General features: G+C 52.6%; 2 protein-coding genes across 5 annotated transcripts in view; one reads left to right on the forward strand and one right to left on the reverse strand.

Moving 5' to 3' along the window:
- NCF1 (neutrophil cytosolic factor 1) overlaps positions 1 to 9,815 on the forward strand; it is a 19,551-nt gene extending 9,736 nt beyond the window's left edge. For 3 of the 4 annotated variants that reach the window (XM_040456190.1, XM_040456192.1, XM_040456188.1), the window contains 7 exons: positions 875 to 933; positions 1,628 to 1,750; positions 2,175 to 2,282; positions 3,118 to 3,235; positions 4,696 to 4,803; positions 5,337 to 5,470; positions 5,697 to 5,979. In XM_040456190.1, the coding sequence (XP_040312124.1) occupies positions 875 to 933; positions 1,628 to 1,750; positions 2,175 to 2,282; positions 3,118 to 3,235; positions 4,696 to 4,803; positions 5,337 to 5,470; positions 5,697 to 5,821 (775 nt within the window). In that variant the 3' untranslated portion in view covers positions 5,822 to 5,979. Of the gene's footprint in view, positions 1 to 874; positions 934 to 1,627; positions 1,751 to 2,174; positions 2,283 to 3,117; positions 3,236 to 4,695; positions 4,804 to 5,336; positions 5,471 to 5,696; positions 5,980 to 9,735 lie in introns of those variants that run through there. The other variant, XM_040456191.1, reaches the window with a different exon arrangement.
- Positions 9,816 to 10,241: 426 nt separating this feature from the next.
- The window catches only part of LOC121017758 (general transcription factor II-I repeat domain-containing protein 2), a 48,511-nt gene continuing 36,178 nt past the window's right edge, over positions 10,242 to 22,574 (reverse strand). The window contains exons 12-17 of the mRNA XM_040456194.1: positions 19,067 to 19,103; positions 17,014 to 17,104; positions 15,827 to 15,910; positions 14,788 to 14,971; positions 14,433 to 14,461; positions 10,242 to 12,046 (exon numbers count right to left, since the gene is read on the reverse strand). Coding sequence (XP_040312128.1) covers positions 10,443 to 12,046; positions 14,433 to 14,461; positions 14,788 to 14,971; positions 15,827 to 15,910; positions 17,014 to 17,104; positions 19,067 to 19,103 — 2,029 coding nt within the window. The 3' untranslated portion in view covers positions 10,242 to 10,442. The remainder of the gene's footprint in view (positions 12,047 to 14,432; positions 14,462 to 14,787; positions 14,972 to 15,826; positions 15,911 to 17,013; positions 17,105 to 19,066; positions 19,104 to 22,574) is intronic.

Raw genomic sequence — 22,574 nt, forward strand, 5'->3', positions numbered from 1 at the left:
GGGGGTGGGGGTGGGGGGGCTCGAACTCACAAAACCACGAGAGTGTGACCTGAGCTGAAACCGAGTCAGACGCTCAACTGACTGAGCCACTTGCTTGGTGCCCTGCCAGGTCTCTTCCCTGGAGTCCGGTGCCGGGGGGGGGGGGCGGGGAAGTGGGGCTCCCTGGGCCGGGACCCTGAGATCCTAGATCCTCAGCCTGGCCGAACCTTCTGAGAGCAGTTTTCCCGTCTGTACCGGGGTGGTAAGGGCCAGATGCAGAAACGGGTGCCGCGGACAGCGTTACCAACTGGGAAGTTCGGAGCCCCAGCAGGGTGGGGGGTTGGTGGCCACGGCTAATTGCGGGACACGCCTCCGCTTTGTCACCTCCTTCTCCTCCTGTCCTGCTCCTGGGGTCTCCTGTACTCAGGGCCCAGCATGGAAATATCTGAGAAGCCTCATGAGCTCTCAGGGGGCTGTGCCGTCTTGCTGGGGTGGCCCCTCTCTCCGTCCTCCCTGCTCACTGAATATGGGTGAGGCCGCCGTGGACAGACTCCAGCAGTGTGGACCGACCCCCTGGATGCACCGCCGGTCCCGGGCAGGGCAGCTCCCACGGGCCCGGGGGGCGGGGACGCCCACTCCCCGTTGGCTGCTCTCCCCAGGCCCCAGGAGGAGGGGGCTGACCCCTGAGGTGACAAGAGGCTCTTCCAGCCCAGAGTGCTTCCTTACCTGGACCCAAGTGCGTTCTCTTCTTTGGGTCTGCCGGAGGCTGGGGGGCCTTTCCAGCCCTTTCCTCCACAGTGCCCTCCCCCATCCCACCTTCCTTTTCCTCTTGGGGAGCTCTGTGGGTCTGCCCGGGGCTTCTGAGCCGTCTAACCCGGACTATTCTTTCCCGCAGGGTGAAAAAGCCAGAGACTTACCTGGTGCCCAAAGACAGCAAAAACAACAACGTCACGGGTGAGAGACATGGGCAGTCACGCGTGGGTCACCCTGGGGGGTCTGGGAACGTGAGCAGGGATCCTGAGCACAGGCTGTGCAGGGAAAGGGGCCGGGGGTGGGGGAGAGCCGCCTTGAAGGGTCTCGGTGGCTGCACTAAAGAGTGGGGATCTTTGGGGGGTCACTAGACGTGAAGCTTCGGGGGCTCATGTCTGTGGCTGCATTGCCCAGCACGACCCTGGTGCCCACAGCCCGGGGATGTCGTGGCTGAGTGAGTGAACAGGTCTGGGGGCCAAGGTGGCCTTCATGGCTCACACAGGGGCATGACCGTGTGTGATCTTTACTGCATGATCATTGTTGTTGTTTTTAACATTAAAAAAAAAGTTTATTTATTTTAAGAGCGAGAGTGCACGCAGGGAAGGGGCAGGGAGAGGGGGAAACAGAATCCCAAGCAGGCTCTGAGCCGTCAGCGCAGAGCACATCCTGGGGCTCGATCCCACGAATGGTGAGACCATGGCCCGAGCCGAGATCGAGAGTCAGGGGCTTAACCAGCTTGTCCCTGCTGCTTTGCAGCTGGCAGGGTGCATACCCCTCTGGCGTGCTTGCAGCTGGGTGGGGCGGGGACACCAGGGCACCGGTGGCCGATGCAGGGGACCACCGGGAGGAGGCAGCCCAGCCCCGCGGCGTCCACTTACCCTGCCCTCCCTCTGCCCAGACATCACGGGCCCCATCATCCTGCAGACGTACCGTGCCATCGCTGACTTCGAGAAGAGCTCGGGCTCCCAGATGGCTCTGGCCACGGGCGACGTGGTGGACGTCGTGGAGAAGAGCGAGAGTGGTCAGCCTCCCCGCCCTCCCGGGACCTTCCTCCCCTTGGTGCCCGCAGCCGTGGCCACAAGCCTCTCGGACGGCCTGGGGCTTCCTCCCCACCTGACGGGCTGTGGCTCCTTCGGGGGCCCTGACTGTCCTCCCTGCTCTGTCCCCGAGCTGAGGCTGCGGGCACCCGTGCACCTCCGGGGCTTATGTCCCCCCCACCCCCCGGGTGGCCGGGTCACGACGTGTGTGAGGCGGATTCTGAGCTCTCACCCTGTGACCTGTGTGTGTGGCTGTGTGTCACTTGGGCATGGAGTGTGCTGAAGGTGACATTTCTGAATCCGAGTGTTGGGTGTCTGTGTGCCTATGTCGGGGCGTCCTTACCACCCTGGGGGAGGGGGGCGGCTGCCGGGCCCTCCCAGACTTCCCGCCTCGCACGCCTGGCACAGGCTGGTGGTTCTGCCAAACGAAGACAAAGCGAGGTTGGGTCCCCGCATCCTACTTGGAGCCCCTGGACAGTCCTGATGAGGCAGAGGACCCCGAGCCCAACTATGAAGGTACCACCTGCCCTCCACGACCATAACGATGTGAGGGGAAGGGACCGGGGGGGCCCTGGGATGCCAAGAAGCCGGAAGTGACCGCTGTGGGCTCAGATAGGATTGTGGGCTGGGCAGTGGGGCAGCCAGGGTGGAGACCCCATAGTCCGGTTGGAGGGCCCCGGGGAGGAGGTGGTGCCCTTGGTCAGGACGGAGACGCGGGAGGTAGAGTAGAGGTGAAGTGCTGAGGTCGGCCAGCCTGAGACAGGTGGTGGGGCCAGCCGGGGACCGGGCCGGCGGGAAGCCGACCGGTGAGGGTCAGGAAGGCGTACTGCCTGGAAGCGGGGGCATCCTCGCTGACTGGAAGCCCCTGGGCCGGATGGGGCTCAGGGGGAGGTTGAGACGAGTTCGAGTTGGTTGCCCGTATTTTAAAAGGGAGAGATCTCACAACAGTGTGTGGATTTGTGGCTTCTCTGGAAAAGCGGGGAAAGGTCTATACACTGGGTAGGTGGCTCCGGATGTGGGCAGTTGGCAGACGTCAAGGGGCTCAGGTGACAGGTGGATGGGCGCTCCACCCTTGCACCTCCTGCCGGGCCCCTCCTGGGATCCAGGCGCCTGGGCCCCTGCTGTGGGTGGTGGGAGGTGGGAGCCCCTGGGTGTAGTGGCGTCCCCTCACCGGTGGGGGGCAGCAGTTTGCAGAGGGAGACCACAAGGAGCAGGTGCGGAGGAGGGAGGGCGTGGCGGGGGCGGGGGCTGCAGGAAGCCTCAGGCCCAGGGAGGAGAGGAAGGGAGGCAAGCCGGAGGTGGGGGGGCAGCCAGACCCTCACACCACGTCCCTGCTCCCGCGGACGACCAGGTGAGCCCTACGTCACCATCAAAGCCTACACTGCCCAGATGGAGGACGAAGTGTCCCTGCAGGAGGGCGAAACCATCGATGTCATTCACAAGCTGCTGGATGGCTGGTGGGTCGTCAGGTAGGAGAGCACCCCTCCCTCCCCACTGCGCCCACCCTGAGTGCCAGCCCTGGCCTGGGGCAGGGCCCATTTGGGGTCCGTGCCCATTGGGGTGCGTGACTCCGGGTAAGCCACTGTCTGTCTCTGGACTCAGTCTCCATTTTGGTGGTAGACCAGGGATAATCCCACCCCTCCCGTCTTTCGGGGTTCAGTGTCCTTGTCTGAGTGGGGACCTTTTTTCCTTTGAGACTTGGGGTCACCTCGCCATCTATTAGTCCTTCTATAAACAACACAATTGATTGTGTTCATTATTGTATTTGCGAACTGGTAGAGGCAGGCCCTGTCATCCCTTTTCCTTTTAAATCTTTTGTTGCAGTTGATTCTTTTTTTAAGTTTATTTGTTTTGAGAGAGAGAGCATGCGCGCATGCAAGTGGGGGAGAGGCAGAGAGAGAGGAGAGAGAATCCCAATTAGGCGGTGCAGAGCCTCTTCGGGGGCTCGATCCCACAAGCCATGAAATCATGACATGAGCCCAAATCAAGAGTCGGACGATCAGCTGACCGAGCCACCCAGGTGCCCCTGTTGCAAATGATTCTTATCTGTTCATTCCTCCTGGGGAAAAGGAGAACCCTGAGGACTTAGCCGTTTTCTTGGGCCCACTGGGGCTCCCCAGATCCATATCCACCTTTTCAGAGCCCTGAGTCTGTCCAGGGCCCCAGTGAGCCTGTGGCCACGGTACCCACCATCAGCATGGCCCTGGGCTGGAGGTTTCGAGGCAGGGTTTCTCAATCTTTCTGACCACCGCTCAGTTTACCCCCCCCCCCCCCCCCCCCGCCACGCACCTCTGAGAATCTGCCTGTGATTCTCCCACCAGCCAAGAGGAATCAGTTTTGCAGAGTGAGGTTTGTATTATGCAAAGTGGGTTTTTTTTTTTTTCTTGCTCTCACATTATAGTGGTGAGAACGGAAAGAAAACATCTTTTCAACAAGTGGTGCTGGAACATTCGGGCGTCCACATGGAGAAAAGGCGTCTAGGCCCCTACCTCAGCAGCACTCACATGTATTCGGGATGGGTCGTGGGTTTCGCCAAGCACAAAAACCTTTTGGAAAGAAAGCATAGGGGAACCTGGTGCCCTGGAGATGGGCAGAAAGTTTCTTAGATACAGAAAGCAGTGACCATAAAGGAAAAATCTGACAAACAGGCTGTTGCAGATGCTTCATTGCAAACACATGTCCCTGGGGGGCAAGGTGGACCTGCTGACTTCCTCCCACTACCACCATCACAGCTGTGGGGGCCTGTGTTGCACAGATGAGGAGACTGAGGCCCAGAGGGTTAGGGTCTGGTGTCCGCGGGCACCGGGGTGTCTGCAACCTCCCAGCTGCCTTAACCCGGACTGTTTAGAGGGATCCCTGAGCCCCCCACGTCTGAGGCCCCTACTCCCTGCCGTGACTGCCTGGGGTTCAAGGGCTGCCTCTGTTGCAGGAAAGGCGATGTCACAGGCTACTTTCCATCCATGTACCTACAGAAGTCTGGGCAGGATGCAGCCCAGGCCCAACGCCAGATCAAGAGCCGAGGGGCGCCGCCCCGGAGGTGAGCGAGCATCCCGGGATTGGGCGGGGCCGAGGAGGGGGGTGTACCACGGGTCCCCCTGTCTGTCCAGGCCCTGCATTGCCAGCGCTGGGGAGGGAGGCCGGGGTGGAGGCAGGGACAGGCTGGGGAGGCCTCACCCTCACTGGGTCGAAGATGGACGTGCCCTCCTTCACCGTGGGGTTGGCACGGGGGCGGTGGGAAAGCAGGGGTGTGAGGTGGAGGTGAAGGCGTAGGCGTCGATGCCTAGAGTCCTTGGGGACCGCCCATGGGGGGGGGCGGCAGTGCAGAGGTCTTCCTGGGGAGGACACGGGCTGAAGGCCGCCAAAGGGCGTGGGAAATAGACCTGGGCTCTGCAACCCGACTGGAGTCCGCATCGGCGCTGGGTAGCCGCAATCATGCCCTGCCCAGCCGTGTGGGGTCCCGGCCAGTCGTTGGACTCCAGGAGCGGTCGTGCGAGTCCCCGCAGGCAGGGACGAGGAGGAGGAGGAGGGCCGCACAGGAATTGAGCAATGTCCCCATCCCTCTGGGCCCAGGTCGTCCATCCGCAACGCACACAGCATCCACCAGCGGTCGCGGAAGCGCCTCAGCCAGGACACCTATCGGCGCAACAGTGTCCGTTTTTTGCAGCAGCGCCGCCGCCAGGCGCGGCCCGAGCCGCAGCGCTCAGGTAGCCCTGGACTTAGTGCCTGCCGCGGCCGCGGGTGGGGTGGGGCGTGCCCGGGGCGGGGCCTGGAGGCGGGGCCAGGCGCGGCCAGGGCCGCAGAGCGCTGGGAGCCGGCGGCTTGAGTGTCTGCAGCTGCCTGGTGGTGGGCGGTGCCCGGGGCGGTGCCTAGAAGGCGGGGCGGGGCCTGAAGGGCGGAGCCGGGCCTCTCACGGGTCTGGGCTTTCCGCAGCAAGGGAACAGGCGCAGACTGGAGGCGCAAAACCACAGCCCGCGGTGCCCCCGCGGCCCAGCGCAGACCTCATCCTGCACCGCTGCAGCGAGAGCACCAAGCGGAAGCTGGCGTCCGCAGTCTGAGGCCGCGGCGCCTCCCGTAGATGGCGCCCTGGCCCCTCCGCCCCGTCCCGCCCCTTTCCAGTATACACTTGTACAGATCCGGAGGTCCGGATGCTTCCGGCAGCCCTGGGCCCCGCCCCACCTGTTAACCGCTGTCAATAAATGTTGCCTGGAGTGGACTGAGGCTCTGTAGAGAAGCGGGCCGGACTGGGCTGGGCACGCCTTATCTCTAGAATTAGGACTGAGGGCTGTGAGCTCTGCTGGGGCCAGAATTTGGGGAGGGGGGGCGGGGAGTTGCAAGAACTGTTTGCACAGGGTGAGGTGCAAGAGGAACCCGCGGTCCGCCCGCTGGCCGTTTGTCTGGATAGACACTGCCTGCGGAAACTTTGGTCCCACTGAGGAAGGGTGCCACAGTGCGCGGTGTTTGCACCTTAGGTGACAAAGAGAAATTGTAATTGGGGTACAGGTAGGAAGCGCCTCTGATTATTCAGAGACGCTGCCCGGTTTGGAGGTTGTTCCAGAAAGCAATTGTTCAGTGATGAACAGATCCTCACGGCCTACCCCAGCATGGCTGCAAGCCCACGGCCTCAAAGTCTTTGCTGGTCGATCTTTTGCAAAATGCAAAGACACTAGGGTGCGACCTGGAGCGGCAGTCTGGGAACAGATGCAGCTTGTGGGGAAGGCCATGGGGTAGCAGGAAGAGCTGTTCCTGCTCGTGGAAGGAGGCACCTGAGGGTGGCCAAGGCTGGTCCCTTAGAGGTCGTGGAAAATCGGCAGACCCATGCTTCTCAAGAGGATAATCTGACCCCCAAAAGGCCTTGAGAAAATCACTGAGCCCTGTGCTCTGCTGCTTTTTGCAGACCCGCTTTGTTGGAAAAGTCCAGCCCGTCAAGGACTATCTTACAAAGCTGTGGGAGAATTAACCACCAACAACCCCAAGCCCTTTGCTTGTTCAGTTGCAATCAGAACTTAAAAAAACTGTATAAGATAAAATATTTTCATAATATTTCATAATTTGTAGTTTCAGTGTCTCTTAGCTAAAGTCCTGATCAAATGTTTTCCCCCATGTTTTTCTGTATTTCTGGTCCCTTTGGAGGTGGCCTCATGATGCCCCACTGTCATGTGCTGATGTGTAGGCCCCGGTGGTGTGTGGGCCTGAGGTCAGGGGGGCATGTCCGGGGGCCTCTGCTGTCCCCCGTGGAGCCAACAGAGAGCACTGGGCTGGTGTGCCTGTAGGTGTCTGGGTCTGAGTTGGGCATGGTGTGTGTGCCGCCAGTATTTTTTTTTTTTTTAATTATTTTGAGAGAAAGCCAGGGCGTGAGTCGGGGAGGGGCAGAGAGAGAGGGAGAGAGAATCTCAAGCAGGCTTCGCACTGTCAGCACAGAGCCCAGTGTGGGGCTCGAACCCACAAAACGATGAGATCGTGACCTGAGCCGAAACCGAGAGTCAGATGCTTAATGGACTGAGCCGCCCAAGTGCCCTATGCGGTCAGTTTTCTTGAGGCCAGGCATAAAGCCGGGCTCCTTACATGGTTTCTGGTTCTGAGAACGACCTGTCAGGTAGGTACTTTATGGACAAGGAAACCAAGCCTCAGAAAATTGTAGGCAATTGTTTAGGGTAACACAGCAAGTGGCAGAGGTGGGAGGTGAGCCAGGCTTTTCTTTCTGATTCCAAAGCCCTACCGGATCCATTACATTGTCCTGACCCCCCAGTGCTCCTGACCTGTGGCTCAGTCCTAGTGGTGGTGCTGGGGCCAATGGGTGCTCAGAGGAGGGGGGGGGGTGCCATGGGGCCTTGCTTCCTTCCAGAGCTCTGAACCACCTGCCCCAGGGCTGTGTTGGAGGAGTGACTAGTGTCCTGTGTCTACCCTGGGATGAGAAGACAGGGCTTGGGACAGGTGCAGTAGGGTTTTGCCCTTGGAATTGATGGAGGTCATCAAATCGAGTTCCCAGCTCCCAGACTGGGCTGGACCACCCTGCTCCTAAGTGCTCTCATTTGCAGACACCCCATCACCATGACCCCAGAATACCACCTGCTCATTCAGTCAATTCTCCCAGGCTTGGCTCAGTCACATCAGTCACATGAATGGCAGTGCTGGGCCACTGTGGTCCCAACACACATGTAGGGTAAAGAAGGAAGCTGGCGGGGGGGAGGAGGGGGGAGGGACACCTGGGTGGCTCAGTTGGTTAAGTGTCTGACTCTTGGTTTCAGCTCAGGTCATGATCTCACGGTTCGTGGGTTTGAGCCCCGGGTCGGGCTTTGTGCTGACAGTGCAGAGCCTGCTTAGGATTCTCGCTCTTCCTCTCTGCCCTCCCCAACTTGTGCATGCTCTCGCTCTCAAAATAAGCAAACTTAAGAAAAAATTTAAAAAGAAAAAAAAAAAAGGAAGCTGGAGCCAGAAGGGTTGACTCAACACAGAAGAGCCCGCGGATGGTCCAGTCACAGAAGGCAGCCCAGGCTGAACCCTGCTAGCCCCTCCCTCGGCATCACCTGACGGGCTAACCGCCAGGAAGCCGCACAGGACAGCCACCTGTCACGGAACGGCATGGGCTTTGGAATCACACAGACCTGGTGTGAGTCCTGACGACTTCTTTCCTGTGCTGCCTTGGCAGGCCGGTTCATCACTCTGAGCCCTAACTGCCGGTCTGTAAAACGAGGGGGCCGATCTTTGCCTGCGGGGGTCCACGGGGCGACACCTCCTGGTGTTAACATTACAGGTACACCAGGGGCGGGTCCCCTCCGACCCCCTTGTAAACCAGCCCACCGCCCCGCCCCCTCCCTGGAAGGGAGCCTCTGAGCCAGCCGGACCCAGCTGTGCCTGCGGTCAGCCCCGTCAAGGACAGGAACTGCCGGGCTGGGGTCATTTTCCCTGCGTTTGAAGCCATGGGTTCAGGCCTCAGCTGAGGCCGGGTGCCTTGCGCAGGACCCCGTTCCCTGGTCAGATTAATTCCTCCAATCCGGAAAGTAGTCACAATTTGGGTCACTAATTCCAGCGCCAACAGGGATGAAGCACAGGGCGTGCGCGGGTGCGCACACATGCATTCAGAGGCCACCCCTCCGGGGAAGGTGCTGTGAAGGAAAGGTCATCAGGACGTTCCTGGCTTAACTGGGAGGAAACTGGAGCACCCACGCTGAGCGAGATCAAAGTACCGCATGGATGTTCGATTTTCTGCAGCTGGTGACTAGCTCGTGGCTGTGTCAGCGAATATCCCCGTTCTTGGAAGAGGTTCCCGCAAGTAGGGGTAGATGGTGTATGTAAACCACTCAGGCGTGCACACTTGCAGGCAACGCTGTACACACACACGCGCACACGCACATGAAAGACAGAAACCAGGTGAACAAGTGGTAAAGCAAAGGGGTAAAAGTTCAACAAGGTGAGAATCTGGCAAGAGGACACGTAAGTATTCTTCGTGCCACTCTCATTTCTGCAACTTCTTTACACATTTGAAAGTATTTCAAAATAGGGGGCGCCTGGGTGGCTCAGTCGGTTAAGCGTCCGACTTCGGCTCAGGTCACGATCTCCTGGCTCAGGAGTTCGAGCCCCGCGTCGGGCTCTGGGCTGACAGCTCGGAGCCTGGAGCCTGCTTCGGATTCTGTGTCCCCCTCTCTCTCTGCCCCTCCCCCTCTTGTGCTCTGTCTCTATTTATCAAAAATAAACATAAAACATTTTTTAAATGTTTTTATTTTTTTAAAGGAGAGAGAGCACTGGCAGGGGAGGGGCAGAGAGAGAGGGGGACACAGAATCCAAAGCAGGCTCCAGGCTCCGAGCTGTCAGCCCAGAGCCCGACGCGGGGCTCGAACTCACAAAATGCAAGATCATGACCTGAGCCGAAGCCGGACACTCAACCGACTGAGCCACCCAGGCGCCCCCAAAATAAAAATTTTTTTAAAAAAGAAATTATTTCAAAATAAAGTGTATTTATTTATTTTTAAAGCCATCTTCGCACCCAACGCGAGCCTCGAACTTACCACCTGGAGATCAAGAGTCAGGTGCTCTCATGACTGAGCCAGCCAGGTAGGTGCCCCTCCAAATAAAGTTTACCAAAAAAAAAAAAAAAAAAGACAACTTTCAAGCCTAGGCTTGACCAATAGCTTAGCCTTTGAAAGCCCGTGTTATTTGTTTTCTGGGGTTTTCCATTGGTAAGTCGTACCTTTGTGGGTTGGTGTGGAGGCAGGGACAGGTCATACAGGAGTATGTGAATGTGTCTCCAGCAGACTGTCCCCAAGCTTGCAAACCCGTTAGAGCACATGGGGCGCCGTGTAACAAGCGGGGAGACAGATGTGTGTGCAAATATACCCTCCATGATCTACACCTCTCTCTCTGTTTCTCTGTTGACTGATTTAACCTTCGGCGTTAACGCCTCAACGCCGGCGGGGGTCGGGCGCGTTGGTGAACGAGTGAAACCCGCCAGGCGTTAAGAGAAGGGGACCGCCAGAGAAATACAAGAAAACAGTATTGATTTTTTACTGGACTATGGGTGAAGCATAAAATGTCATACAAACAGGGATACGGCAAGTTCCATTTCCGAGTCGAAGTGGGGGAAAAAACAGGAAACGGCGACCTTTCATAACTCCGTTCTCACCTCACGATCCCCTGGGCTGAGGGGATTTCAGGCTCGCGCGGCCGGGGACGCGTTCAAAGTCACGTCGCGATGTGGAGCACGGAATCCCACTGCGGGCCCTTCAGCTGGGAGCAGTATTTGGTTTTGCTCAGTTTCATGATGGAAAAGAGCTGTTCGCAAATGTAGGTGCTCCCGAACATGGACAGAATCTTGGCGCAGTGGACCCTGTACTTGGGGTAGGTGCTCCACAGGTACTTGCAGAACTCCGGGACCCCGACCTTGTCGTATTTCGTCTTGAGCACCGTGTTGCACTGCAGGTCAATGACCTCCATCTGGAGCGCTTCGTGCACGCTCTCGATCTTCACCGAGAAAGGGGAGCTGAACAGGGCCAGTTCGCTTTCGTAGAGTTTGAAGTCGGACAACCTTTTCTGGAATTCGGTCTTTAGTTCCACGATCTTGGGAATGTAGTTCAGGCCGTCGCTCTCGTTTCTGGAAACCGACTTCAGCGTGGGGAAGTGGGCCAGGTTGTTCCTCGCCAGGTGAGTTTCCCAAAGGCACAGTTTGGCGAGGAACGCCCGGATCAAGTCGTACATCTGCGTCACGACCTGCGAGTGCCCTTGCAGGGACATGTTCAGGGTGTTCAGATGCGTTGTCATATCGACCAAGAAGGCCAAGTCTCGGATCCAGTCCTGAGAGCTCAGCTGAGGTAGGGGCTTCCCTCTGGATGACATGAAGTGATCGATTTCCTCCAGCGACTCGAAGAACCTCTTGAGCACCAGCCCACGGCTGAGCCACTTAATCTCGGTGTAATACAGCAGGCTGCCGTACTGGCTCTCCAGTTCATACAGCAGAGTCGTGAACTCGCTGTGGTTCAGGCCACGGGAGCAGATCCAGTGCACGGAGCTCACCACCACGCTCATCACGTGGTCCATCTTCAGCTTTTGCGCACAGAGGGACTCCGGGTGGATGATGCAGCACACAGACTTCAGGTCCGAGTCCTTGCAAACCGTTGCCACCTTGGACTTGAGTTTTGTGACCAGTCCGTCGTTCACGTCTACCATCGCAGGGGTGCCGGTCGAGGCCACGCTTACCAGTTTTGACCAGTCGATGTGAAACTTCTTAAGACTTCTCTCGACCCGCAGAAACATCTCGTGGCCGGATTTTGTACCCGTCATGGGCACCGTATCCAAAAGCTCCTCCGACGCGTCGAAATTCTCGTCCACGCCACGGATGAATATGGCCAGCTGGGTGGTGTTGTTTATGTCCGTGATCTCGTCGATTGCAATGGAATAAGCCACAAATGACTTGATTTTTTCACGTAACTTCTCCCATAATTTCCCGGCCACGTCTTCTACGGGCTGCGTGGCAGCGTTTTCGTCGGGACTCGCGTTCGCAAACACCTGTTTCTGCTCGGGACCCGCGATTTCTGAGGACCCCAGGAGGTACTTCCTGAGTCCTTTCTTCAGCTCGTGGAGCTTCTCATCACGCAGCTTCTCCGTGTACTGGTCGTAGTGCTTACTGTGGTTCGTCTGATAGTGACGTCGGAGGTTGTATTCTTTGGACACCGACATGCTCTGTTTGCATATTAAACACGTAGGAATGTTCTGCACTTCCACGAAGAAATACGCTCTCTCCCACTTTTCTTGAAATACGCGGCCCTCCTGGTCTATCTTTCTCTTTCCCACTTTTGATAGAGACACGGAGACAAGAAATAGTTCACTTTTTCTCTTTACGAAAAATGATTGCAAAAGCATGATGATAAATGTCAGGGGTAAAGTGGCTGGGGGATGGGCATGGTTAACCCACCCCTGCTGAGAGGGACGGCCAGATCCTCCACTCCAGTGAATTGCCGCTGGAGGGAACGTGGGCCCACGGTGGCCAGATCTTCAGATTTCTAAAGAAACCTTGGAGGGGCTCCTGGGTGGCTCAGTCGGTTGAGCTTCCGACTTTGGCTCAGGTCATGATCTCACGGTCCGTGAGCTTGAGCCCCGCGATGGGCTCTGTACTGACCACTCAGAGCCTGGAGCCTGCTTCTTGGGATTCTGTGTCTCCCTCTCTCTCTGACCCTCCCCTGTTCATGCTCTGTCTCTGTCTCAAAAATAAATAAACATTAAAAAAAATTAAAAAAAAAAAAAAACGGGGCGCCTGGGTGGCTCAGTCAAGTGACCAACTTCGGCTCAGGTCATGATCTTGCAGTTTGTGAGTTCGAGCCCCTCATCGGGCTCTGTGCTGATGGCCCGGAGCCTGGAGCCTGCCTTGGGTTCTGTGTCTCCCTCTCTCTGCCCCTTCCCCGCTCATGCTCTGTCTCTGTCTCTCAAAAATGAATAAACGTTAAAAAAAATAATAATAAAAAAAGAAACTTCGGAAATTGACTTTTTTTTTTTTTAATTTCTAAGTAAACTACACCACAGGTGAGGCTCGAACTCACGACCCCAAGAGTAAGTCATGTGCTCCATCCACTGAGCCAGCCAGGTGCCCCCCACCCCCAGAAATAGACTTTTATGAAAAAGTCTGTGGCTTTCTTTTTCCTTTTCTTTTTTTTTTTTCTGCAAAAGTCCCTGGCTTTTCACTGTTGGCCGCATGTTCCCATTTTTAAAAGGTCCATGAGCCAGGGGCGCCTGGGTGGCTTACGCAGTAAGCGTCTGACCTCGGCTCAGGTCATGATCTCATGGTTCATGGGTTCAAGCCCCAAGCTGGGCTTGGGCTCTATGCTGACAGCTCGGAGCCTGGAGCCTGCTTCAGATTCTGTGTCTCCCTCTCTCTCTGCCCCTCCCCCCTCACACTCTGTCTCTCTGTTTCTCATAAATAAATAAACTTTTAAAAAAAGTTAAAAAAAAAAGGTACATGAGCCAAAAGAAAGGCATCTTTCGTAAAGTTCAGCAAGGACCTATGTTTGCCGCATCTGGTTTAAGCAAGAATGATCTGGCAGTATGTTTGCATTTTAATGCATATTTTTTCATTTGGGTCTCCAGAGAACTTTGAAATAACAGAGACATGGATGGCCACGGAAGGCGCGTGATTTACCTGCTGTGAGTCACAAAAGACCATGGTCATAGATAGCCACGGGACCGCACAGAACTTACTTGTTTGAAATTTAAAGAAATCTGGCCACGATGCAGGTGAGCTCTACTTGGGAGAAAACACAGGCCTAAAAATTCACTTTAAGTAAATGAAGGCAGAGACAGAAAGAAAGTCAATTCGGTGGTTGCCTGGGGCTGGGGGCGGGAACGGGAAATGACGGGACATGGGTAGAAGGAATGTTTTGGGGGTGACAGGAATGTCCTAACGTTAGATTGTGGTGACGGTTGCACAACTCTGTAAATTTACTAAAAATCACTGACGTGTGCACACTGCACACGAGCGAGTTTTACGGCACGCAAACCATGCCCCCGTAAAGCTGGGTACAAAAAGGTACCAAAAAAAAAAAAATTCATTTGGCAACAAGGTGAGTTTAGGAATAACAGTCGGGCGTTTGTCAAGAGTGTTTTCGTTGTTTTCAAACCGTAAACGAGGAGGTTCCCTCGTGACTCGCACTCTTGAGAACAGCTCTCCACCTGCTTCACTCACCCTCCAGGGTGTTAAGTTGCGTGCAGGGACTCCAGGGGAGATATTTGCCACGCACGGTGGCTGGGGCATTGCTCTGTCAGAACCGGTTGAGGGGGCCCTGGGAGCCCCTGTCTGTGCCAGGCGGTACCCCTTTTGGGTCTGAACTGTGGGGAGATCTGGGTGGGGGATCACGGGGCGGGTGGAGCTGTGGTGGCCAGGCAGGCCCTATTTACCGGCTAGGATGGGCTGCTTCGGCATCGACCTACCCGCCCCTGGAGGGCTCCCGGATGAGGGCGCACCAGTGAGCCGCACCAGACCATCGCGGGAGAAGAAATGCCTGGCTGAGCAGCAGAATTAAAGGACCCGATCGCCTTTTTCGCCAGCGGGGAAAAAAGAAAGTGCATCTAGAGAGCAGCACGCTTTGCCGTAAGGCTCAAGGCTCAAGAAGCAGGGGGTGCCCGCCGAGACGCGTCGCACGGCACGCTGGGTGCCAGAACACCCTTCTCGCCACCCGGGATACTCACCGTTGCTAAGCTCGAGGCCCGGAAGCGGTCTGAAGAGAAAGAGACACGGTGAATGCAACAGAGGTCACCCGTCCCCTCTTGCCCGGTCAGTTCCGGTTGACGGGCTTCGGCGAGCGTCAACACTACGCTAGGCGCAGCGGGGGAGGCCGCCGCCGCCGTCACCAGGGACATGGACACACGGCTCCCAGGAGCAGAGTACGGTAAACTCAGTGGGGGAGGCGGCTTGGCGCAGAAGCTTGGCTTCAGGGACCCACCGCCCACCTCCTGGGGTAAAAAAAAAAAAAAAAAGGCCCACCTTGCGCACACGGCGAGCCGCACGTTGGTTCTCGTGGCCAAGCAGGGAGCGCTCACTCACCTGATGACTGTGAATTTGATAAATTCCGCAGCATCCAAGATCCTTCTCATGGAGCTGATTTCCAGGTAACCGGGGGCTTTGAAGACCACCCCCGGGGGCATGCCGTCGATGACCACACAGCCGGGGTTGAACGTGATTTTCCTGTAGGGAACTTTCACGGGGAAATCTACCCCAATTGCTTCCCCTGGGATGAGACAGACAACGAAAGGCCTACTTGAGTGGGTCACTTACTTTCGCCCAGACCGTGGGGTTACTGCCAAGAGGTTAAAATCCTTCTCGCCAAGTGACCAACACGGGCGATCAGCCATTACTACTTCTCGAATAATCTTACTGACTGGGAAACTGGCAACGGGCCGTAAAGCAGATCCGGTTCCTCTCTCCGTTAAAGAGAGACGATCACAGCATCCACCCGAAAGAGGGTAAAGGTTTGTGAAGGGTACGTGATTAATCACAGGTGAGTGCTAAAAGCAATGTTCAGCCACGGTAAGAACTAAGGAAATCAAAAATAGCTATTATCATTGTAACTCGTGTGTGCGTGTAAAAGCTCTTTGGGAAAAAATTCACACGCATCTTGATCATAACCCCTTCGTAGAAAGATCAATTTCTTTTTGGAAAAATATTGGGGCACCTGGGTGGTTCAGTCGGTTGAGCGTCCGACTTTGGCTCAGGTCATGATCTCGTGGCTTGTGAGTTGCAGCGCCCCGCGTCGGGCTCTGCGGGGACAGCTCGGAGCCTGGAGCCTGCTTTGGATTCTGTGCCTCCCTCTCTCTCTGCCCTCCGCCAACCACTATCTCTCTCTCTCTCTCAAAAATAAACATTAAAAAAAATTTTTTTTAAATTTTATTAAAAAATTTTTTTTTAGTAATCTCTACACCCCACATGGGGCTCAAACTCATGACCCTCAGATCAAGAGTCACACGCTCTTATGACTGAGCCAGCTAGGTGCCCCCAGAAAGATCAATTTCTTGGATAAAGTATTCAATTAAAAAGAAATACTTCAAAATACACATTTTGGATACGTAACAATATAAAAACTTACCAAATTTTCGACTAAAGAGGTCATTGACTTGTTCTCTTAGTTGTTTTATCTTTTCAATGCTGGATAATCGGTCCTTCTCATTATCTAAAAATAATTAGACAATCAAGGAAACAAGGGTTACTGATGTATTTATTCACCCCCATGAAAGCTGTTGGAGGAAGTGCCTGATGGCACGTGATAAAAAACACTTTACCTGGCTTATCATTCAATTTAGTTTTAGCAATAATTAAACATTTTGGAAATGCTACAGATGATAGAGAATTTGCCAAATTATAACTCCATGTAAACACACTCCATACTACTTTAGGTTCGGAACATTTTCAACATCGTGCAAGACAGGGATGTCCACTTTCACCTCTACTCTTCAACATTAGCAATCCTAGCCAATGCAATATGACAAGTAAAAGGAAGAAGATGTAGTAGGATTAGAAAGAAATTACATGGTTCAAAATTCATGAGACACAGAATAGTGTACAATGAAACATCTCTCTCCCATCCCTCTCTTCGGTCTGTTTCTTTCCTTGGAGAAACTAGGTTATTAGATTCTTTTGCATCTCTCCAGATAGACCTTACAAATATGTATTCAGAAGAGATTGCTTGGCAGGCAGCAGATAAATTTCACCTCTATGGCCAATTCCAATTTAACGGTAGCTGGTGGTTGGAGTTGCCTGCCCTGGCGGGTATTTTCCAGGTAATTCCAGGGCATGGCTGTGAAAAGAAACAGATCTGATGATGTCTGATATGAGCGAGATATGCAGTGTGTGACAATCTGTAGCGTATTTTCAATTCCTGAATTGTCATTGCTTAGCTGACAGGGTGAAGCAAAATATAATAAATAAATAAATAAATAGATAAATACCAGCTCTGAGGGACTAACCCGTGTCACAAAATGGTTAAAACAGAACAAAAGGAGGGTGCCTGAGTGGCTCAGTCAGTTAAGCATCTGACTTGGGCTCAGGTCATGATCTCGTAGCTCGTGGGTTTGAGCCCCTGCGTCGGACTCTGTGCTGACAGCTCAGAGCCTGGAGCCTGCTTTGGATTCTGTGTCTCCCTCTCTCTCTGCCCCATCCCCGCTCATGCTGTGTCTCTCTCTGTCTCTCAAAAACAAAACAAAACAAAATTTAAAAAAATAGAACAAAAGGAAACATAGAAAATAAATAATGATAAAGCCAGATAAGCTTCCATACCTGGAATTGTCACCTGAACGATGTTAAGATCTTCAACACCCACCGCAGAACGTGTAATACCCGAGGCAGTTGTCCTTCCTAAAAGTAGAAACTGAAATTTAGAACTCGAAGAAAATTAGGTCAATTCTCCTCTAAAAATGCCAAGGTGCTACTTTGGTCAGAAGCACAGATTCGATTTTTAAAGCTTCGGAGAACAATTAGCTGCGGGATAACAAGGCGCCACAGCATAACTGATAGTTGGGTCTCTGCAGTTCAGTGTCAAGGTCACAGGGGAAAGAGCCTAACTTTTTATTTAGTTCATAGCCTCTAATGCATCAGTCGGTATAATTTGACTTCAAAGGGATGTTTAAACGTGTATTTTCTTTGTTGTTACTCAGTTTAAAGGAGGGGGAGAGGGAGGGGAAATAGAACATAAATGGCCAAGAGGACATTTAAGAAGCACACGTCCTCTGAAAAACGATTTACCAGGCAGTCAAGGAAAGGCTCAGACAGGGTTAAAAAACAAAAGCAGAGTGGACATTATCACGTTTTCTGGTCAAACGACAAACACAAGTGAAGTTACATGTGGGAAATGTAAAGGAACTTTCTAGTCCCTTGAGAACTTAAAGCTCGATCCATGTGTTCTGCGAACGATCATCATCTGGCGTCTGGCTTTCTGCTTTTTTTTTTTTTAATTTTTAATTTTTTTGCTGTTATTTTTTGAGAGAGAGAGAGAGAGAGAGCAAGCTGGGGAGGAAGAGAGACAGGGAGACACAGAATCTGAAATCCAAACCAGGCTCCAGGCTTCGAGCTGTCAGCATAGAGCCCAATGCGGGGCTTGAACTCACGAACCGTGAGATGGTGACCTGAGCTGAAGTCAGACGCTCAACCAGCTGAGCCACCAGGCACCCCACCGTTTTCTGCATCTAAAGAGCAAGACCTCAAAGGGACACGAGCCACATTGTCAAACAAAAGCCATTAGGTTGTCCTGCAGTGTTCCGGGGCTGCTTCAAACACAGAATTTGGGGAGGAAATGTGGCAAAGTTTGCAAGTCTTAACCCCAAAATGACTCATTTTTCTGGTAAATCTAGTAGGTCCTGGAAAGCCCGATCCTTAACAACCTGGTTGAACATTAAGAGCTTACTGAAACTACTGTCAGTTTCCATCATCAACTTGAAGTAAGAAAAACCTTCCCAGGGCGCCTGGGTGGCTTAGTCAGTTGAGCGGCTGAGTCTTGATTTCAGCTCAGGTAGTGATCCCGGGGTTGTGGGATCGAGCCCTGGGTCGGGCTCCATGCTGAATGTGGAGCTTGCTTGGGATTCTCTCTCTCTCTTTCTCTCTCTCTGTCTCCCCCCGCCTGCCCCGCACCTCCACCTCCCCCCTCCTCCCCACTGCCTCTCAAATTAAAAAGCAAACACACAAACAAAAAATCTTTCAGGGCACTTTACGCCGTTGAGCTCCAAAAAGCCCAGAACTAATTTGGGTCACCAGACTCAATTAAGAAACAGTGTCAGAAGATAAGGCATTATGATCTGATAAAGTACTAATGTTTTATCCTTAAACCTGACTCCTCCAAGGGCACCTGGCTGGCTGTCAGAGGAGGGGTGTGATTCTTGATCTTGGGGTCATGGGTTTGAGCCCCATGCTGGGTGTGGAGATTACTTAAAAAACCCAAATAAACTTAAAAATAAAGATAAAACTGACTCTTCAACATGTAAAATCTGTCATAAAACATACCAAGCACGATTTGCAAACTAATCAAAAACCGATTGTAATTAATGCATAAATTGGCAGTTAACCCATTTTGATGGCCCTGCACATTTCAAATAAATGGATGGTATTTTCACGAATGGGTGTAAACCTTAACTCTCCTAAAACTATCTCTGTACATAAACGAGTCTTTCTTAGTTACTGCTCAACTGTAAGTTAGTTTAAAGGTGCTCACCCAGGGGCGCCTGGGTGGCTCGGTCGGTTAAGTGTCCGACTTCAGCTCAGGTCATGATCTCATGGTTCAGTTCGTGGGTTCGAGCCCCGTGTTGGGCTCTGTGCTGACAGCTTGGAGCCTGGAGCCTGCTTCAGAGTCTGTGTCTTCCTCTCTCTCTGCCCCTCCCCTGCTCGCTCTTTCTCTCTCCCTCAAAAATAAACATTGAAAAGAAATAAAAATTAAAAAAGCTATTTCTTTAAAAAAAATCTCTATACCCAATGTGGGGCTCAAACTCATGAACCTGAGATCAAGAGTTACACACTCTTTCAACTGAGCCAGCCAGGCTCCCCTGTTTCCTTTTTCTTCTTCTTATTTTTTTTAAATTTATTTTTATTTTTTTTATTAATTTTTTTTAACATTTATTTTCGGGACAGAGAGAAACAAAGCATGAACGGGGGAGGGGCAGAGAGAGAGGGAGACACAGAATCGGAAGCAGGCTCCAGGCTCCGAGCCGTCAGCACAGAGCCCGACACGGGCTTGAACTCACGGACCGCGAGATCGTGACCTGGCTGAAGTCGGACGCTCAACCAACTGAGCCACCCAGGCGCCCCCCCCCGCCGTTTCCTTTTTCAATTGAAGGAGATGTGACATACAACGTCGCAATAGCTTCAGGGGTACGACATAGTTGACATGTTCCGCTATATTTTTTTAAAAATGTTTGAGAGAGAAAGGGAGAGAGGGAGAGAGATAACGAGCGGGGAAGAGGCAGAGAGAGAATCCCAAGCAGGCTCCATACTGACAGCACGGAGCCCAATATGGGGCTTGAACTCATGAGCCATGAGATCATGACCTGAGTTGAAATCAAGAGCCAGATGCTTAACCACTGAGCCACCCAGGCATCCCTGTTATATTCTTAGAAGTACTGTGAGGCAACAACCCAAACATCCATCAATGGAAGAACAGATAAACCATGATTGAAAAAAAATTTGCTTTTAATGTTTATTTATTTTTGAGACAGAGAGAGGCAGAGCATGAACAGGGGAGGGGCAGAGAGAAGGGAGACACAGAATCCGAAGCAGGCTCCGGGCTCTGAGCTGTCAGCACAGAGCCTGATGCGGGGTTTGAACCCATGGACCATGAGATCATGACATGAGCTGAAGTTGGATGCTCAACCAACGGAGCCACCCAGCCCTGAACTTTGGAGATTTTAAGTGAAAGAAGCCAGGCCCCAAGGGTCACACATTGTGCAATCCCACCGGTAGGAACTATGTAGAACAAGTAAATCCAGAGACAGAGAGTAGATTGGTGGATGACCGTGACGAGGGGTAGGAGAGAATGGGGAGGGATGGTAATGGGTACAGGGTTTCCTTCTGGGGAGACAGAAATGTTCGGGAACGCGATAGAGGTGGTGGTTGCCCAACACCATGAATGTACTACATGCTACGGAATCATTTATTCTAAAATGGTTAATTTTATGTGATGTGAGTTTCACCACAATAAAAAGCATTTAAGGTAATTTAAGGGTTTCCTTTCGTGGGGTTTTCAGGGGAAAAAGCCCCACACCGTATGGCTCAGAATGGGAGGTACCGGAGGCCTTATGATGGCTCTGAAATTGGGCAATGTAAATATCACGTTTAAACCCACTGAGGCCCCCCTGACTTCAGGTGTGAGTGAATCCGCACACATCTACCCGTCTAAGGGAAAATCCATCTACCCCTGCTGGCTGGGGGGTCAGGGACATCGTCCCCGGACAGGAAAGCACCTCCTCCGAGTCTAATTATCCTGACGGCATCGCCACATAATTCCCAATAAAGCTTTCAGGGTAAACACCCTGCAGAGAAGTGGTCCCTTCACACAGAACCCATCAGGACCTGACTTTTTCCCCTAATACTTAACGAATCTATGCTTCCGGTGGAGCGGGCGAGGAAACGGTAAAGGCAAAAGGAAGAAAAGTAAAATCACGTTAATTCTAATACTGGTGGCTATGGCTTCTTTTTTCTTTCTTTTTGTATTTTCGCCTAAGTTTTCTCTTTCTATATGAAATTTCTTTCTAAACAAAATTGAGATCCTACTGTAAATTATGACTCGAGCGTCCCTCTGTTTTGTTTCTAACTTGTCTCGAGCCAGACAGCTGACTTTCACGGAATGCCCATGAGCATTTTCCCCAGCGGATGGCCACGACCCTTTCGCTAACTGCTGGGCACTTACGCCACACCTGCTTTTCCTCTGTTATAAACAGTGATGAGGGGTGCCTGGGTGGCTCAGCTGGTTAAGGGGCCCGATTTCAGCTCAGGTCGTGATCTCACAGTTCATGAGATCGAGCCCCGCATTGGGCTTCGAGCTGACAGCACGGAGCCTGCTTGGGATTCTCTAACTCCGTCTCTTTCTGCCCTTCCCCCGCTCATGCACACACACTCTCAAAATAAAATAAATAAACTTAAAAAAAAAATAGTGATGAGAGGGATTTTCCCCCTAAAACAATGAACTCGATGACACCATTTTTAGAATTCAAATATATGAAGTACAAATGGAAGAATCAAGTCCAGATGGGAACATTCATTTACTCTCAAAATTTCCCTAATCATGGCAAAATCAATCCAGACCCTGTGGTGTTTCATGAGAAGTAATATTATCTCTAAATTAAAAAGGACTCCCTTTTTGATAATGTAAAGAATTTGATAATGTAAGCAATTTGATAATGTAAAGAAATAAAAGGCATCCAAATTGGTAAGGAAGAAATAAAGCTCTCGCTATTTGCAGATGACATGATACTATATATAGAAAATCCCACAGACTCCACCAAAAAACTACCAGAATGGATGAAGGAATTCACTAAGGTTGTGGGATACAAAACCAATATACAGAAACCTGTTGCATTTCTGTGCACTAATAAGGGAGCAGCAGAAAGTGAAATTAAGAAAACAATTTCACTTACAACTGCACCAAAAACAATAAAATGTCTAGGAATAAACTTAACTATAGAAGTGAAAAGACCTGTACTCTGAAAATTAAAAGTACCAGTGAAAAGGGGCGCCTGGGTGGCTCGGTTGAGCCTCCGACTTGGGCTTGGGTCATGATCTCACAGTTTGTGGGTTCAAGCCCCGCATTGGGCTCTGTGCTGACAGCTCAGAGCCTGGAGCCTGCTTCAGATTCTGTGTCTCCTTCCCTCTCTGCTCCTCCCCTGCTCACGCTTTGTCTCACTCTGTTTCTCAAAAATAAATAAAATGTAAAAAAAAAAAAAAAAAAGTACCAGTGAAAGAAATTCAGGACAACACAAAGAAATGGAAAGACATTCCATGCTTATGGGCTAGAAGAACAAATACTGTTAAAATAGCCATACTCCCCACAGCCATCTACAGGCTCAATGCGATCCCTACCAAAATACCAAGAGCATGTTTCACTGAACTAGAACAAACAATCCTAAGATTTGTATGGAACCACCAAAGACCTCAGACAGCAATCTTGAAAAACAAAAACAAAGCTGGAGGCATCCCAATTCCAGATTTCAAGTTCTATTACAAAGCGGTAGTAATTAGGGGCGCCTGGGTGGCTCAGTCGGTTGAGCGTCCGACTTCGGTTCAGGTCATGATCTCACGGTCCGTGAGTTTGAACCCCGCGTCGGGCTCTGTGCTGACAGCTCAGAGCCTGGAGCCTGCTT

This window comes from Herpailurus yagouaroundi, unplaced genomic scaffold (genome assembly GCF_014898765.1).
Source record: "Herpailurus yagouaroundi ecotype Mexico unplaced genomic scaffold, PumYag 216, whole genome shotgun sequence".
Classification (NCBI taxonomy): domain Eukaryota; kingdom Metazoa; phylum Chordata; class Mammalia; order Carnivora; family Felidae; genus Herpailurus; species Herpailurus yagouaroundi.